The sequence below is a fragment of the Canis lupus genome, chromosome 3 (assembly GCF_048164855.1).
Source record: "Canis lupus baileyi chromosome 3, mCanLup2.hap1, whole genome shotgun sequence".
NCBI classification, from domain to species: Eukaryota; Metazoa; Chordata; class Mammalia; order Carnivora; family Canidae; genus Canis; species Canis lupus.
In genome coordinates, this window is record NC_132840.1 from 70,045,470 (window position 1) to 70,063,730 (window position 18,261).

At 46.3% G+C, this 18,261-nt stretch overlaps 1 protein-coding gene across 2 annotated transcripts; it reads left to right on the forward strand.

Moving 5' to 3' along the window:
• Positions 1-14,353: 14,353 nt before the first annotated feature.
• On the forward strand, positions 14,354-17,689 carry LOC140630993 (nicotinamide N-methyltransferase-like). 2 transcript variants are annotated; one of them, XM_072822074.1, is made up of 3 exons: positions 14,354-14,583; positions 15,313-15,523; positions 16,648-17,689. In XM_072822074.1, the coding sequence occupies exons 1-3, from the start codon at positions 14,433-14,435 to the stop codon at positions 17,078-17,080; spliced, it is 795 nt and encodes a 264-aa protein (XP_072678175.1). In that variant the 5' UTR covers positions 14,354-14,432; the 3' UTR covers positions 17,081-17,689. The 2 variants fall into 2 exon arrangements, with proteins under 2 accessions (XP_072678175.1, XP_072678176.1); XM_072822075.1 differs by having other exon boundaries at positions 15,316-15,523.
• Positions 17,690-18,261: the final 572 nt, after the last annotated feature.

Here is an 18,261-nt window from a genome sequence, read left to right on the forward strand (position 1 = left end):
ACATTAATAGCAAAGCCGCTGCTTTCAGCCGCTCCCAACTGTACACCGGCTGGCTGCACCCCCGTTCGTCTGCATCCCCTCCAGGAGGCGGGGTGCAGAGATCCAGCCTGGCACAGAGCCCCCAAATCTGCCACCCTCACGGAGTCCCCGGGGCCAGACAACAGTGAGAACAATTGCCTTTGTCCACGCATACTCCCAGGCCCAAGGGAGGGGGCTCCGTCCCTGGTCCTGACTCTCCCATAGCGTGGGGAGCACACTGCACAGCCCAGCTCACCCCGCCCCCCCAGGGGTCTTCTGTTGATAGGACACTCATGAGCTTCCCCTTGGGCTTTCACATGGCCCAGGAGGGGCTGAGCACTGGCTGCATAAATGCATGGGTAAACCGAGGCCCGTGGTGAAGGTAGGGCCTGAAGCCAAGACTCCTCACTCGATCGGCCTCGCTCTTTCCCCTCCAGGGTGCTACCTGCCAGGTGTCCTCTCCCTCCTGGCCCCACCCACCCGGGTCTGACAAATTGGCTTTACTTGTACGTTCTCGCAGCTTCCACTCCTTGCCACGAGGAGAAGCAGCCCGTTGAATCCAAACCTCTGTCTCCCAGCCTTTTCTGCCTCGTTCACATGCATACCCAGAATCTGCTGGAAACCTGGGTGCTAGAGCCTTTCCCGCCCCAGCCCTGTCCTTCCTCACATGGGCCGAGTCTGGGGAGTTCAGGTGGCTGCGGGCTCCCACGGGGTGGTGTCTGCCTGCTACCCCATCCCAGGGACAGCCGTGCCCATCGCCCAGCTGGCTGGCGCTGCCAGCCTCTCCGAGTGCCCTCACGTCCCACGAGGCAGGCCTGGGCTCTGGCCTTGGGGCATGCCAGCGTGCTGAAGACCAGATGGGCACCATCAGGGTGCAGCATATGGACCCGTGGAATCAAGCACCCAGGCTTGACTCTGATCCAAAGTAGCGGGGTGGGTGCTGCGCTGGACCCCCTCTAAGAAGACGGGCAGTGGGGGTCTGGCAGTAAGAACGTGGGGTTCAGAGTCCGGAGGACCTGGGTCCGAGGCCAGCTCTGCCATTCACTGTTTGACCTTGACTGCAATTCAGAACTGCTCCAAGGTCCATTTTGTCAACTGTGAGTGGGGTACAGTAATGTCTGCTCCTCCTACCCTCAGGACCGTCAGCAGCTAGAAGGCAGGTGACCTCAGCTTTCTAAAAACCCCGGTGCTTTTATAAAAGTGAAAATTATAAATGGGGGAGCAGGCTCAGGGCTGGTACGGGAGGGGGGCCGATAGCCCAGACACTCATTTCCAAGGCAGGAGCCCCCGGAGCCGGGACTCAGGAGCCAGGGGGTCCGGGGTGGGGGTGGCCGTGCCTCCGCTGGCATTGCTGGGACTCTTTCGCCACCCAGTGGGCGCTGGCTGCAGGCGCTTCTGCCGCTTGGGCGGGTCTGCAAAGGGACCAGGAAGGGGTGTCCCCTTGTAGGCAAGTGGCTTTGGTTCCTTTGGGTTTCCTGCTATACCAGGCTGGGCTGGATAAAGGGAGGATGCGATCCAGAGTCACACTGGAGAAAACGGGCTTTAACCACTTGCGAGAAAGTTCAAATGGACTTTCCAGAAGGTCTCGAGTCGATATTTCAATCCTGACCTTTTTTTCCTCCTACCTTTGCCCTCCCAACCAATCAGTCATGCCAATCCAACTCCTCCCATCCCTGAGAGGCTGGATTGGGAGCCGCTGTCAGGCAGTCCAGACCCCAGGCATCCATGGGGCCTCACCTTACAGAGGGAAGGCCAGCCTTGAGTGAAATCCAGCTCTTCAAAAGCTTTGCTACTGGGAGAAGCAGGCAGGCCAAGGGAGGGTTGCACGAGGAGCTGAGTGCCCAGGTCTGGCTCACTGAGGGCCTAAGTAAGAGGTGACCACAGGGGGCTGCCTCTTGGCACCTCCAGCCATCTCAAATGAATGCAACTAAACGGTTTGGAAGCCCCCTCCCAACCCTGGACTTTTGGCTCTGTGACTCTCACCACATCTGAAGATCCTCAGCGCAAAGGATACATAGCCTGGCTCCGCATCACCTGTTAGCACTTCTTTAAAAAGCAGCATTTCACTTGGAGTTTCTCCCTCCGCCTACTGGTGTGGTCTCCAGCTTAAGTGAGCTTCTAGTGACACTGGGTGGTGGCAAAGGGGAAATGCATGCATGATGGTTAATCCAACCAAGGTAAGGATTTTCCCTAATAAATCCCTCTTTGGGAAGGGAAGGAGTCACAAAATGGCGGGGGTGGGTAGGGGGTAGGGGGTGGGGGTGGGGGTGGGGGTGGGGCTGGACCTCACCAGTTTGACTTGATTAACATTCACATTATTTTCAGAAATCTCTTGCCAATTAGCATTCCTCCTTAACACCCTATCCCAAGCAGCAGTACTTGACCTTTCCCTTAATTCCCCACAGCACAGCTGAGACCAGGCTGGAATATTTAAATTAGATTTCTCTGAAGTCTCAAGGACAACAAAAGAAAATAAGCACCAAGAACAACATAACATTAGCCCAGCTCTGGCCTGCTTGCCTTCAGGAGCCGGGGCCATCTTTAATCCCTGTCACGCCACCGAGAAGCCCAACAAAGACAGACCCAGAGTGATGGAGTGACCAGTCCTTCTGTCAAAAGTCAGCTCCTCTCCGTGCACCTTGGGTGTCTGTCATCCTCTCTGTCCTTCCAAGCTCTGCTCCTTCTTTCCCCTTCTCTCTGCGCCACCCATTTCTCCCTCCCAACCACAGTGTTTCCAGCTTACAAACATCTCCCAGTTTAACACGTTTCTCTGATTCCATTGTCCCCTTTGGTTGCCACCCAAACCTACCTCCTCCCAACGGCGGCATTCTAGGGAGAGCTGTGTAGAGACACTCTTCATTCTGCGTGTAGTTTTTGATCGGAGTTTTAATCTCTGTTACTGCCTTGAAATGGTCTTCTCAAGCTCATTCCGTGGCTCCTCTTCCAAAATACAGTGGCTACTTGACTGTCTTCCTCCTCTTGATTTCTCACTAGCATTCTAGACCACTGGCTCCTTTTGGAAACACTACCTCTCCTGGTTTTTCGCCAACCCCACCAGCTGCTGCTGGTCACTCTCATTGGCTCACTCCTTCCTCCTCCTCTGCTGGAACTCTGCATATCATATTTGGCCATCTCTGAAGGCTTCCATGAGCCTCTTACCTGGTCTATCTACTTCTGCCACTTTTGGTATGGGCTAACGACTCCCCAGTTTTTTGGGTGTGTGTGTGTTTTTAAAGATTTTATTTATTAATTCATGAGAGACATAGAGAGAGACAGAGACATAGGCAGAGGGAGAAGCAGGCTCCCTTGCGGGGAGCCCGATGCAGGACTTGATCCCCGGGCCCAGAGATCACGCCCTGAGCCAAAGGCTGACACTCAACTGCTGAGCCATCCAGGCATTCCAACTCCTCAGCTTTTAATCTCCAACCTGAGTTTTCCATGGCCTCCCCGTGAAGGCCCTGGCATTATCTTTATCTCTTCCCAAGGAGCGGAGAGAGAGTTTGAAGGGGGCTTGCCTACTTTTTAGAAGCCTTGGCCCAGAAACGTATACGGATATGTATCTTTCCTGGGTGGACCCCACTGGACCATAGTCACAGCAAGGGAGACCAGAAGATGTGGTCCAGCTCTGTTCAGAGCACAGAGGGATTGATTTTTGGTGAAGAGCTAGCACTTTCTGCCACAGTCTGCCCTTCTAGTCACCAAACATCTGTTTAGACTCTTCTTCCCACTCAGAGAACGTACTCACCCCCAAAAGAGAAATGACTGGATACTCCATCTCATCCTTGTAGCACCTATTTCAAAATTCGGGATCTCTGAGTCCTCGCCATCAGCTCTGTGAACTGAAAGCAGGTTATCTGTATGGGTTTATGGCTAAAATCAATGATGGTAGGTCCATCCTATGAAAAGTCACAACGTTTTGTGAGCTGCTTTCTGCACTCATCAGTTGTCTCTCCTTCCTCAGTATAAATTAAGACACTATTTTCCTCGCAGTTTGGTGTGACCAGGTGACTGAGGTCCAACAATCATGTGTGAACAGGAGTCATTAGTACCATTGTTGGACCAAGGCTTTGAAGGTGCAGCACACATACCTTGCATTAAATTCCCAAGGTTGTTCTAAGAAATTACTACAACTTGGTGACTTAAACCAACAGAAATGTATCTTCTTACAATTGGGGAAGCCAGAAACACAAAAGGCAGGTGTTGGTAGGGCCACATTCTCTCTGAAGACTACAGGGGAGAATTGTTTTTCTTGTCTCTTCCCCTCCTGGGTGGCTCCTGTGTTCCCTGCTGGTGGCGGCACCTCCACCTCTGTCTCACACGGCCTTCTTTCCCCAGGTCTCTGTGTGTTGTTGACCGTCTCTTTTAAGGACATGCTCAGTGGATTTAGGGCCCATCCTTATCTGGTATGATCTCCTCTCAACCTTCACCTTCATCACATCTCCAAGACCCCATTTCCTTATAAAGTCATATTCTGAGGTTAATGTGGATGTGAGTTTTGGGGAAACACTGTCCAGTCCACCTGGGCCTCCTTGACAACAAAAATCCCCTTGCACATGTATCAAGGGGAAGAAGGGAGCACACCCAAGTCCCTGGTCCAGAGCGATGCTGGAGTCCTGGTACATGGGTATCTGTGAAGATCCCCTGCCCTGGCAATGGAGAAAGTTCTTTAATTGGGCTTTGGATCTCTTGTCTTGGAAAAAAAGCCTAGCCCATTGTTCTCTGAAGCTCCTGGTTCCAGCCTCTAGAGAATCATTTTTTGACTCTTATCTGCTCTGGCCACATTTGAAGTGGGTCCTCGAATTTGGGCCTCCCTTAGGACTGCACAGTTTCACCACCAGCCTGATTCCCACTCGCACAAATCTGGGGGATTGAGTATGGTTTTAAGCTCCCATAGTCCAAGGCTTTTTTCAGCTGAGTTCATGGATTTTTGGCAATTCAATTTCCTTAAAAACAGCCTTTGGACCTATGCTTCCAATCCATTCCTCATGCTAGTAACCAGCCTAAAGTTCTTTCCTAGACATAGTTGTCAAACATGTTTTTATTATTACAATTCTTGTTATTAATTTTTTTTCTCCCTCAAATCTAAGCTTCCTTGTCTGCTTCCCGTTGGCTACCTTGGGGCTGTCTGAAAAAGTCAGCTTAGGTGGGAAAGGCAACAGTCTTAATTTGATGTTTGCCACAGAACCAAATCCCTTTATAAGAGGATTTTAAATAATGAGCCTTCATTGCCTGAAGCCTTGTCCACTCTTCATTCCTATAATTCAGGGCACAGAAGCAGTCAGCTTACGTATACCCAAAGAGACACATACTTCTGGATTCCTCCTATTTTCCTTCATTTCTTCTTGGTAACTTGTTATTTTTTTTCCCTGAACTCATCCCTTAATAATAATATCTTTCTATAAACCTGGAGAACAACCAGCATACAATAACATTGTGTTGCTTTCTCCACAGTTTCATAGCGCTTCAGGCTTGGGATACACTTGGTCTACCTTCCAGGTAATTACAGGCAGAATTTTCCTAAATGTATCATTCCTGCCTACCAGGGGGGCTCCTCTTTTCTAGCCAAGCTCTCTTTGCTGCCAGTGAAGGGCCTAAATAATCTGGCCACATCTGCTTCTCTGATCCATCTGCCTCACTGCCTCCCATCTGCTCCCAGACAGGGCAGGCCTTTGCAGATACTGTTCCCTCTGCTGAGAGCCCACTGGTCCCTCAATCTTTGCCTGGCTGCCTCTTCCTCGTGTAACTCAAGTGTCAACTCAAATATTGCCTCTTGGTGAGGTCTTCCCTGACCATTCCATCTAAAGGTTGTTTCTTTGGGCACTGGATGGCTCAGTTGGCTAAGGGTCCGACTCTTGATTTCAGCTCAGGTCATGATCTCAGGGTCTTGAGATTGAACCTCGCAATGGGCTCCATACCCATCGAGGAGTCTGCCTGAGATTCTCTCCTTCTGCTCCTCCTCCTGCTACCACGCATGCGCATGCACTCTCTCTCTAAAAGAAATAAATCTCTTAAAATAAAAGTTGTTTTTTCATTGCATTCAGCACTATCTGACATTCTCTTCTTTATCTGTGTACATGTCATGGTCCGTGTCCCATTTCCCTTCTGTGGAGCCTCTGTGAGACCCAGAGTCCCATTGGTCTCCCTCGCTGCATCCCTGCAGTTTAGAACAGCACCTGGCACAGTGTTACTAGGAGAACAAATGTCAGTCCTTACATAACACATGTGCCAGGCACACAATTTTAATTCTGTGTTGAAAACTTGTTTTCCTGAAAAGTTTCTGAGATACACAAAAGATAATATAATGGGCTCCTCACAAAACCTGTCACCTGGATTCAACATGCTCACTTCATCTATCCTTCCAGCTTTCCTTCCTTCTTTTTCTTTCATTTTTCTTTTTTTTTTTTCTGTTGAAGTCTTTTAAAGAAAACCCCAGGCATCGTGTCACTTCCCACCCCTGGCTACATACTTCGATGTATGCATTTTTTAAAAAAGATTTTATTTATTTACTCATGAGAGACACACAGAGAGAGAGGCAGAGACACAGGCAGAAGGAGAAGCAGGTTCCATGCAGGAGCCCTATGTGGGACTCGATCCCGGGTCTCCAGGATCATGCCCTGGGCTGAAGGCGACGCTAAACCATTGAGCCACCTGGGCTGCCCTGACATATGCATTTTTTAAGTAAAGTTTTCTGGTGTTGCTTCAATGGCATTCATACTCCTTCAAAAATTAGCGATGGTTCCTCAGTGTCATCACTCTGTCCATGTTCAGATTTTCCTGATTGTCTCAAAACTAACGTTTTAGTGTTAATCTGTTTGGATGAGGAGCCAATCTATGACCATGTGCTGCATCTCTCAGATCTCTTCCCCCACCATGCTGTTGACTTGTTGAGGAAAGGAATGATTACAGTTGACCCTCCAATAACATGGATTTGAACTGCATGGGTCCACTTATAGTGATTTTTCCCCATAACTACGAGTCCAGCACTGAAATGTATTTTCTCCTCCATATGATTTTCTTCATAGCATTTTCTTTTCTCCAGTGGACTTTATTGTGAGAACACAGTGTATTATACACATAACATACAAAATATGTGTTATTCAACTGTTAATGTTATTGATCAGGCTTATGGTCAATAGTAGGCTATCAATAAGCTTTGAGGAATCAAAAGTTCTCTGTATATTTTCAACTGCCCAAGGGCAGCACCCCAACCCTTATGTTGTTCAGGGCCAACTGTTTTTATTTGTTTATTTATTTGTTTATTTATTTGTTTGTTTATTTATTTATTTATTCCAACTGTATTATTGAGTTGTAAGATAATGAGAACCCAAAAGGGGGCTGGATGGTGGGAGTGAAAAAGACAAAATGGTCTGAGGAGATGTCGTGGAGGAGTCTTTTGGTTGACCCTGCCTTCCGTCCATGCAGTGCTGACACCACTACCCTCTCTCAGGCATTGGGAGTTACAAGAATGCCGGTTATCTTGCTCTCTCCTACAGGGTCTCAGGTGTGACAGCTGAAAGAAACCCTCAGATTAGCTCATTGTATCTCTTGCTTTAGTCACTTGCTCAGACTCTCCCAGCTGGGCAGAACATTTGTACAACCCTCTCACTTCTTCACAAAATCCCCTCTTTATCTTGCTTCCTCTGAAGCTTGTTAGGAGAGAGTCCCCATACATGATGCTTCCCATGGTTCCCAGACCACCTGTGCATCAGAACTCATGAGGCTTTGTTCTGCTTCTTTATTATTATTTTTTTTAATCAAGCAGGCTCCATGCCCAATGTGGGGCTTGAACTCATAACCCTGACATCAAGAGTTGTATGTTCTACTGACTAGGCCAGCCAGGTGCCCCTATTCTGCTTCTGTAAAAACTATACTCAACCAGTTGGTTCCCTACCCCCAGACCTTCTGAATCAGAACTCGTGGGCATGTTCCCTAGGAATCTGTAATTTTAAACCACTTTCCAGATGACCATGATGTAGCTGATTCAAAGACCTGCATCAAAAACCTTACAGAATGCACTGATTGGTGTGAGTCCTAAGATAAAGTTTGTAAAGGATTTCTGCCAGCAGAGTTACAATTTCTTTGGAGTCAGTCATTCCTCACCTTTTTTGTTTGTGCATGCTTTTCATTACAACTTTGTACATGTACCCACTATTTGTTTACGCCTTATTTTCAGGTACTACTGTACTACCATATTAGGTGTAAAACATACTAAAATAAAAGTGTTAAAGATTTATCAAGTAAATAAAAATAGAAGTTCTAAAAAAAATAAAAATAAAAATAGAAGTTCTAATATTCACTTCTTGCAGCCTGGTGGTTTTTCGTGGACTCCCATCTGTGAACTATTGCTCTGGGATATTCCCAGCCAATTATCTTTTGCCTGAGGCTGCCCTAGGAAGTCCAGTATGAAGAGCTTCCAGCTATCATGAGAAACTTCTTAATTCTATTTAACTTTATCATAACCTCAAATCCTGCTTGAAGAGATGTTTGTCTAGTTTACCTGGCCTGCATTTTTTTCTCTATGACGAGACCAGGGGAACTTTCCCAAATTAGTTGCACAGTAGGAAAGCATGGTACATCCATCAGCAGCTCAAGTTGGGTTGGACCCCAGCCCATTCTTCCTGTGGCCCTCATGGATCTCTGGAGGCTTAGGACACAAAGATTCCTAATGAATATATTTCAGGTTGCAGAGGGAGGAAAGGTGATTGAGGGCCTAGAGGAAGCAGAAGGCAAAGTCTGGAACTTGCCGTTTCTAGGGCTCTTTGTTCCTTCCCATAGATCTGAGTTTCCATCAGGTATTATTTTCTTTTAGCCTGAAGAGCTTTTTTAATTTTTATTTTTTATTTAGTATTTCTTAGTCCAGGTTTGTTGGTAACAAATTCTCTCAGCTTTTGTTTATCTGAACATGTCTTCACCCTCATTTTTGAAGAGTACCTTTGCTGGATATGGAATTCTGGATTGACAGTTATTTTATTTGTTTGTTTAGAGATTTAAGGATGTCATCCATTATCTCTGGCCTTCACTGTTTCTGATGAGAACTCAGCCATTATTTGTGGCATTGTTCTCCTTGCCATAATATGTCATTTTTCTCTGAATAATTTCACAATTTTAGGAAGTGTAACTGTATGATGTGCTGAGTTGCGACTTTCTTTGCTTGGGGGCTTGCTGAGCTTCTTGGATCTGTAAGTTAGTGTGTTTTACAAAATTTGGGAAAGTTTTAACTATTTCTTCTTCATATAACTTTTTCTTTTCTTTCTTTTTTTTTTTTTCATATAACTTTTTCTACCCACTCCCCATTCTCTCACTCCTTTTCTTCAGGGATTCTAATTAGCTACATGCTAGACAATTTATATTTTCCTACAAGTTTCTGAGGCTTTGTTCATTTAGTTTCAATCTTTGTTCTCTTTCTTCTTCAGAACGGATCATCTTTCTGACTCTGTCTTCAAGTTTATGGGCTCTGACTTCTGTCATCTCCAATCTGCTGTTAAAACTACCAGTGAATTCCTCACTTCAGATGTTGCATTTTCAGTCTAGAATTTATTTTTTTAATTTAATTCTATTTTTTAAAAGATTTATTTATTTATTTATTTATTTATTTATTTATTTATTTATTTATTTTAAAGATTTATTTATTCATTCAGAGAGAGCGAAGAGAGAGGCAGAGACACAGGTGGAGGGAGAAGCAGGCTCCATGCGGGAAGCCCGATGTGGGACTCGATCCTGGGTCTCCAGGATCACACCCTAGGCTGCAGGCGGTGCTAAACCGCTGTGCCACCGGGGCTGCCCAGATTTTATTTATTTATTCATGAGAGACACAGAGAGAGAGGCAGAGACACAGGCAGAGGGAGAAGTAGACTCACAGGGAGCCCAATGTGGGACTCAATCCCGGGACTCCAGGATCAAACCCTGAGCTGAAGGCACGCCACCCAGGCATCCCCAGTCTAGAATTTCTTTACAAAATAAAAGTTTCATTTCTATGTTGAGATTTCCCATTTGTTGTTCATTAAGACTTATTTTTCTTTAACTCCTTAAACACATTAATTATAACTACCTTGAAGTCCCGGTCTGATGATTTCATCATGTAGATCATCCCAGAGTCTGTTTCCAGACTTTTATTTTATTTTTATGGGTAACATTTTATGGGATACATTTTATTTTTATGGGTAACATTTTCCTGGTTCATGGAATATCTAAGAAGTTTTTGTTGTAGGTTAGATATTGTGGGAGATCTACTGGAAAGAGTCTGGATTATGCTGTTTGTCTTTAAAGAGGGTTGGGTTTAGTTTTGGAAGGCAATTGATGGGCAGCCCCTGTGGCACAGCGGTTAAGCGCTGCCTGCAGCCCAGGGCGTGATCCTGGAGACCCTGGATGAGTCCCACGTCAGGCTCTCTACATGGTGCCTGCTTCTCCCTCTGCCTGTGTCTCTGCTTCTCTCTCTCTCTCTCTCTGTCTCTATGAATAAATAAATAAATAATCTTTAAAAAAAAAGAAGGCAATTGATTTATCAGAGGGTTTCCTTGTCCCTGTCAAGCCTTGGTTTAAGGCTTTGTTAGAGTGAATCTACTAAAGTAGCCTTTATTCTAGGGCATGATCCTTCTTCCCAAAGCATGAATTTTCTGGTAGGGGAGCTGAATGCAGCAACAAGAGGATCTCTCCACTTTGGCTGGAATGATGACTCCCAGCATGGTGTGATCACGAACATTTTGGTTCTGTGCTCAACTCCTTAGCAGCCAGTCTCTTACAAAAGCTCAACCTGTACATGTGAAGCCCAGTTCTGGAAGAAACTAACGGGGAGACCTGGTATGGCTTAAATTGTGTTCCCCTCAAAAGATTCACTGAAGTTCAGTTCCCCCAATACTTCAGAATGTGACCTTTATTTGGAAATAGGGTTTTTACAGAGGTAATTAAATTAAAATGAAGTCATTAGGGTGGGTCATAATCCAGTATACTAGTGTCCTTCTGAAAAGGGGAAATTGGACACTGAGAGAAAGCCATGTGAAAATGAAAGGAGAGATCAAGGTGATGCATCTACAACCCAAGGAATGTCAAAGATTGGTGGCAATCACCAGACACCAGGGGAAAGGTGTGGAGCAGATTCTCACTCACCCTTAGAAGAAACTAATACTCCGACACCTTGATCTCAAACTGCTGGCCTCCAGAACAGTGAGAGAGTAACTTTCGGTTGTTAGAGCCTCCCTCCCCACTTTTGTGGTACTTTGTTATGGCAGCCCTAGCAAATGATCCATTTTGTGGGTCCCTCATGTGACTCCTTCCTCCCTGGTACTGAGCACACAAATTCCATTTGGCGACAAGTCCAAACTCTAATATTTGCATTCTTAGCTCAACAGGACAGCTGGACTCTTCTTGGGCTCTGCCTTTTTGTGCTGTAGTCAGGAAAAAGCATCCCCGGGTGGAGAGCTGGTGGAGGCTGGGCTCACTTTATGTGACTGCACTTGTGTGGTGCCTATTGTTGATGTCTGAAGACAGCAGTGTCCCACATTTGGTCCAGTTTGGTAGTTTTTACAGTGAAAGGCAATTCCAGTGTTTGTTACTCTGCCATGGCCAGAAGTGAAATTTCTGTTCTAGATTCTTTGAGTTATTTATTTTGAGTAAGTTATTTGAACTCATTTACTTCTCTTGACGCCTCTATGAGGTAGATTGATCATTGACCTCATGAATTCCAGATTAAAAAAAAAACCGAGGCAAAAAAGAAATTGTCCAAGGATATATCTTATAAATGGTGGAAGTAGACTTTGAATCTAGGCAGTTTAACTAAAGTCCATGCTCTTCAATATTTACCTAATATCTTATATAACAGGTGCTCAATGAATGCACTTTGAATAGAGAAATAGATGGCTGTCTCTTCTACTTTTTTGGCCATTTCCCTTATAATTTCCCCTGCCCAGGAAAATCCCAATACCACCTCAACCTATTATGTTCACTTTTCTTCCACCTAGACCTTTAAGCACACTGGGGAAAATCACACTGAACTCCTACCAAGGCCGATCTCCTACCAAGTTATCTGGGCCTTTGAAAATACCTAAGAATTCTGTCTTTCCTTCATCTGTGCCTTCCATCCATTCAAGGTTCTGCCTTGAATCTGAAACACCAGTGTCTCCCTACTCATTTTCAGGAAAAACACAATTTTCAGCTGTGAACTCTCAGATTCTCACTCATTTCTCTAAATTTGACTTGCACTTGCACCTATCCTTGCCTTTTGCTCTACTGTCAAAATATTTAGCATTTCTCTCTCTCATCAAAGGCATATCCACATGCGGCTACTGCTTGATGCCTTTCTTCCCCTCCCCAGCCAAGTGTTCCCATTCCCTGCGTTCCTCATCAACCTTTCACCTCCAGATCACTCCCTCAACTCCAGTCTGGCTTCTGTACTCATCACCTGTTCATTTATTAATGTTGACTTTCCCTTTTATTAATTTTATCCCTATGCTTTCCTTAAATGTATTTGTTATCATTTTAACTTCTTGATCTGGATCCCTAATTTATTATTTTTTATTATTCATTAACATCAATATTTAAGATCATGAATTTCCCACTGCTTTCAGATTCTCATCTGTAGAACTGTTTTCCACATATTTTAAGATTTTTGTTTTCCTTTCCTCACTGAACCAAGAGCATTTCAGAGAAAATTTAAAAATATATTTGTGGTAGAGGGCCTTTTTTTCTCTGGTTTTATAATGAATGTCTGTTTTATTGCATTTTAGTCAGAGTATTTCATTTTGTATTATTTCTACTTTGGGGAAGTTTTATGATTTCTCTGTAAATTCTTGAATATTCCATGGACAGCTTTAGCAAAAGGTATACTTTCTGTTTTCAGATTACAGAGATCAATATATGAATTAACTAAATTTGTGCTATTAATTATATTAAAAAATATTTTATTTATTTATTCATGAGAGACACACAGAGAGAGACAGAGACATAGGCAGAGGGAGAGAAGTAGGCTCCCTGTGGGGAGCCTGATGCAGAACTCGATCCCAGGGCCAAAGGCAGATGCTCAACCACTGAGTGCCCCAGGTGGCCCTATTAATTACATTTTTAAAAATATTGTATTTACTTATTAGAGAGTGAGAGAGAGAAAGCATGAGTTGAGGGGAGGGTTAGAGGGAAAGGGAGAAGAAGTAGGCTTCCTCTTGAGCCCTACATGGGGTTCGATCCCAGGACCCTGAGATCATGAACTGAGCTGAAGGCAGACACTTAACTAACTGAGCCACCCAGGACACCCCTATTAATTAATCTATCCTTTTTTTTATTAAAGAAAATGTAAACGCAGGGAACCTGTGCCCTTTCCCGGAGTATGGGCTAGGAAGTGTCAAGACTTCAGACTTGTTCCTACTCTCAATATGGTGCCAGAGCAGAAGAAAAGTTACTATGGTTGCTTCATGGCCCAGAAGATCCTGAGGAGTGGGAGAGTGATTTCCCTAGCTCCTGAGTGGGGAATGGAAATAGGGCAGAGGGAGTGGTACAGGCATAGAGGTTGCATAAAGGGGATGTTGTAACTCTTGTTAATCAGTTATCTGGAAAGATTATGCAATGGAATCTTGGTGCCAACATCATGGACAAAAGCCAGCTCCCCTTCCTGGCACCACATAACTTCCCCACTCTACCCCACCCCCACTCCTGGTGAAGGAAGACTCTAAGTGATTGAGATTTAACGTCTACCACCCATGGGACTTGAAGAAGAAATTCAGTTCAGTGACAGAAAAAGTATTTTTTGCATGTTCATTCCACATCCGTAGCTTCAGCTCAGATCTCTCTGTGTGTTCTATACTTATATCTGGGTAAGAGTAGGTTTTTCAGCCTTAAGTGGAGTATGCTCAAAACTAAACTCATCACTGCTGATTGTTTCATCTTCACCCCTCAACTAAAACATATTCTTATCTTCCCTATTTTGCTAAATATTGTCCACATCCAATAAGTGATCTGGGGCAGAAACCAGGTGTTGTGTGAAGGGGTGTAGTTCAGAAAATGCTTAAGATCAAAACAAACTAAGGCATATCCATCCTATTAACTGGGGGTTCACAGGGGAATTAATGTAAAAAATAGGCAAGCTTTTAAAATTGTTTTAAAAACCACTGTAGAAAAGGGCGTGGCACAATGGAGCAGAAGAGCCTGGAAACCCTTCCATACAAGCCAAAGCCACTGAAAATCCTGGGGGTTGGGGTAGGAGTAGAGAGTGGGGTCCACTGCTGGAGGAAGGAGCTGGAGAGGGGGATGGGAGTTTCGAGTGTGGCAGAGGTGAATGGCCGAAGGGAAGAGGATTCAGGGAACATTTTTCATTGGCTGTTCTGATCTTTATCCGAGTATTTAAGGGCAGGCAAAGTGACTAAGCCTGAGTTCCATCAAGAAGGACCCAGAGCATCAGACTGCTCCTTCCTGGACAAAGCTTATAATTCTCCATGGCTCTCCAGGAGTCCACGGGGCTGGATGTCTACCAGACATATTTTGAACCCACAACATACCTGGGCTACTACAAGATGGGCCAGAACCCTGTGGGTGATGACGTCCTCCAATTCTCCCTAAAACACTACAACGCCACTTTTAAACCAGGTGCTGGTCTCCTTGAAACCTGGGAGAGGTTTGTGGGAGGAAGGGTAGGCATGCAAATTTTAAATTAGTTGCTGATCTTCTTCAATCCTAGGGCAAGTTTAGGGTGGGAGTGGGGAAGGGCGGCTAGACAATTGACAGAAACTTTGGACCTTGGAGAGTATGAGGAACTGTCCTATAGGATGATTCTAAATATACTTGATATATGGTACTTGATGGGATGCCCTAAACATTTCTGAGGTCTCTGGGTCAAGATTTTCTCCTCTCATAAAGTCTAAGACTGGGAATACAGGTGGTTCGCAATAAATGTTTGGTGATTGATCTTTGGAATGTTATGGATGTTTTTAGTGGGGCTGTAGGACACTTAGTGAAGAGTGCTTGCATTATGGAAATGGGTGTCCCCAGGAGTGTGACTAGACTTCTTCTCTTAATGCTTATTTACAGTGATGAATTGGCAGTTGGAAGGACAAAAGCTGGTTCTCCACTAAGTGACCCCCCACCCCCCAAGATAAACTCTCCTGCTCCTCACTCTCCCCTCCTACCAAACTCTCCATGCTCAGTGCTGGGACTGTGCGGGGCTGCCTAAGGCTGTTTGGACAGGCAGCATTTCTCATGCTGGACTTTCCACTCCCAAATGGTTGACTCCCCGCAGCCTCTCCAGGTGGGACAGAGAGAGGAGCCTTTCAGAGCCACGTTTTAGCGCCCATGGCTTAGAATGTGTCTGTTCTAAAGCAGGTGGCCTGAGAGGAAAGCTCCTGATTGACATAGGCTCTGGGCCCACCATCTACCAGCTTCTCTCTGCCTGTGAGTCTTTTGAGGAGATAATCGCTACTGACTACACGGACAAGAACCGCCTAGAGCTGGAAAAGTGGCTGAAGAAGATGCCAGGGGCGTTTGACTGGTCCCCAGTGGTGAAATATGTGTGTGAGCTTGAGGGGGACAGGTAAGGGGTTTGTTGTTTGCTTTGGGATCGCCATGATGTGGGCTTCACTTAGCTCTCAGAATCCAAGATTTCTCATGGGGCTCATGTGGCAGGTGGAGACTAAGAAGGAAGAAAGTCAGTGGGGTCCCAAGAAGAAAGGAAGAAGAGTGAGATATGAATCCAATAAATACCAAAAGAGGGAAGAAGAATAGATGTCTGTAGACAGACCCAGAGCCAGAAAGGAGTTGTCATGAATGTCTACCCAGAATGCCAAGGCTTCCCCCCTGGGGTTAAGGGAGAATGGTGACAGCCAGGTTGTTTGGCAGGTGCCCCTGTTGTTCCAATTACAGCCTCCAGGAGGCTCCGAACTTGTGGCATCTTTCTGCCCATCACAGGAGGTGGGCTTAGAGTTAAGACCAATCTTGCATGCAAGTGAGCAGACTCTACTTACCCTGGATAATTTCAGGGCACTAGGAAGTCCACCATAGCCCCTCCACTCACAAAATACCACTCTCCCCAGGTAGGTAAGATGGTTGAAGTTGTATATTGGATTCTTGTGCCTTTTGCTTGAGACTGTGACTTTTTAAAAATGCAGAACTGGAAAGAGTAAATTTCTAAGTGCTAGTCCTTATGCCTTATGTGGTATAAATGAGCCCCCATGTGCTGAGAAAAGATATAGGTGAAAAGAGAATGTATGAGGTGACAAGGAGGTCGAGTGGAGTGGTCAGGAGACACGGGGAGAGCCTGGAGGACCCCTGCAAAGTCTCCCAAGCACACTTTATAGTTTTGCTCAGCTGATTCCTGACAGGCCTTCCATTTCGTGTTGCACTTGGCTAGGTTGTGTTAAACATGTACCAGCGGAGAGAGAACGGGCCAAGCACCGGGAGCATTGCCCAGAGAGGGCCTATGGGTGGAAAGAGCAGTGACCTCAGGGTCAGGGTCAGCAGGTCCTAGGCTAGACTTTGTCAGTAGCTGGCTTTCTGACTTGGCCCCCTCTCCGGGGCTCGGTTTCTTGGTCTGTAGGACCAGTGACCTGGTTACTCTGGGAGTCTGTGCGAAAGGCAGAGAATGGCCAGGAGTGATGTATGCATGTCACACGATGAGCCTGACCCAGCTGGCCACTCTTCCCTCTTCCCTCCGCTCAGGGACAAGTGGGCTGAGAAGGAGGAGCGGCTAAGGAGAACTGTCCGCCGGGTACTCAAGTGTGACGTTGGGAAAGAACGGCCCCTGGAACCCGCAGTCCTGCCCCTGGCGGACTGCCTCCTTTCCTCTCTATGTCTTGAGTCCGCCTGCGGCACCCTGGAGGCCTTCCGAGACGCCCTGCACCACCTCAGGCCCCTGCTCCGGCCCAGGGGCCATCTGGTGCTGACCGGGAGCTTTGACTGCACCTTCTACATGGTGGGAGACTCGAGATTCACTGTACTGCCACTGAAGGAGAAGGTCCTGCGTGAAGTCCTGCAGGAGTCCGGCTTCACCATCGAGAGGCTGGAGAAGGCTCAGCGAGGACCCGAGACCGTCTTGGAAAAGTGTTCAGACTACACGGGGTTGTTCTTCCTCGTGGCCCAGAAGAACGACTAACGCAGGGTCCTTGGAAGCGTGTGGGTGTGCAGGGGCAGGACTTCCAGCCCGCATTCGGCCACCCATTTGCTTTCCTCTCCCTTTAGCTGACCTTATTTAGAACCCTTACCTGCAAATGCTTTTAGAGCCTCATTATACATGATTGCCAGATAAATAGGGGTACTTATCTCACACGGAGAGGTTTACAATATACTCCACTAATGGCCCAGGGTCAGGGAAAGAATTGGACCAGAGAAATGAGGATGTGCCTCCTCTAGTTTTGAGGGTGCCTCGGGGTGGCACAGGGTGACGAAGGTAGAGTCCCTCACCATCTCCTAATTTAGGCATTTGGGGACTGCTCACCTTCTGAGCTCATTCCCCACCTGCATCTTCGCCCCTGCTGAGACTGCAGCCCCATCCCATGAAATGAAAAGAACAGAGGTTTTGGCGTCGGAAGACATGGACTTTGGTACTTGGCTCTTAGCTTAGTTGCTCTTGTGATGTCAGGTGTGTTGTTAATACCACAGAGCCTTGTGTCCCCATCTCTGAAATGGAAATAATAACCCACCTCCCCAGGGCAGTTGTGAGACCCCAAAGAGAGAACATAAATACACCTGATAGATAAGTACACATGCGATGTTGTACGTGTAAGTTTTTGCTGATGTTCCATATGTGTGTGACAAGCAGTTCTAAAGGGAGTTGCAGAGATGGTTTTCCTTCATTGTCCAGTACAATCCACCTAAGCCAATTTGGGATGAGGATGGAGCATTCAGGAAAGACTTTTGAAAAAAATAGCAGATCAGTGAGATATAAGGGGTGACCAGGAGTAAGCCAGATGAAAGAATCCGGGATAGCCTGTGAAGAACAGGAATTCTGCAGTAGCAGAGACCCAGAGGGGAGGTAACATACTGTGTTTGGTGAACTTCAGAAAAAACTGAGGACAGCTGGGCAGGTCGGGGTCCTGTCCCTGGAGGTCCCCGATAACCCATTGGGCATTGGCATTCAGAACAGGCCAGCGCTTCAAGTGGGCAGAGAAGTCACCCAAGCGGTGACCATTGGTAGCAGCTAGGAGGTGGGCAAGCAAGTAATTTATTCACCCAACAAATATTTGTCGAGTGCCTACGTAAATTAGGTGCTATGCTCAGGAAGTGTCAGAAACTTTGCCTGGGGCTGGTCCTCACAGTTTAAGCTTAAGCTTCTTT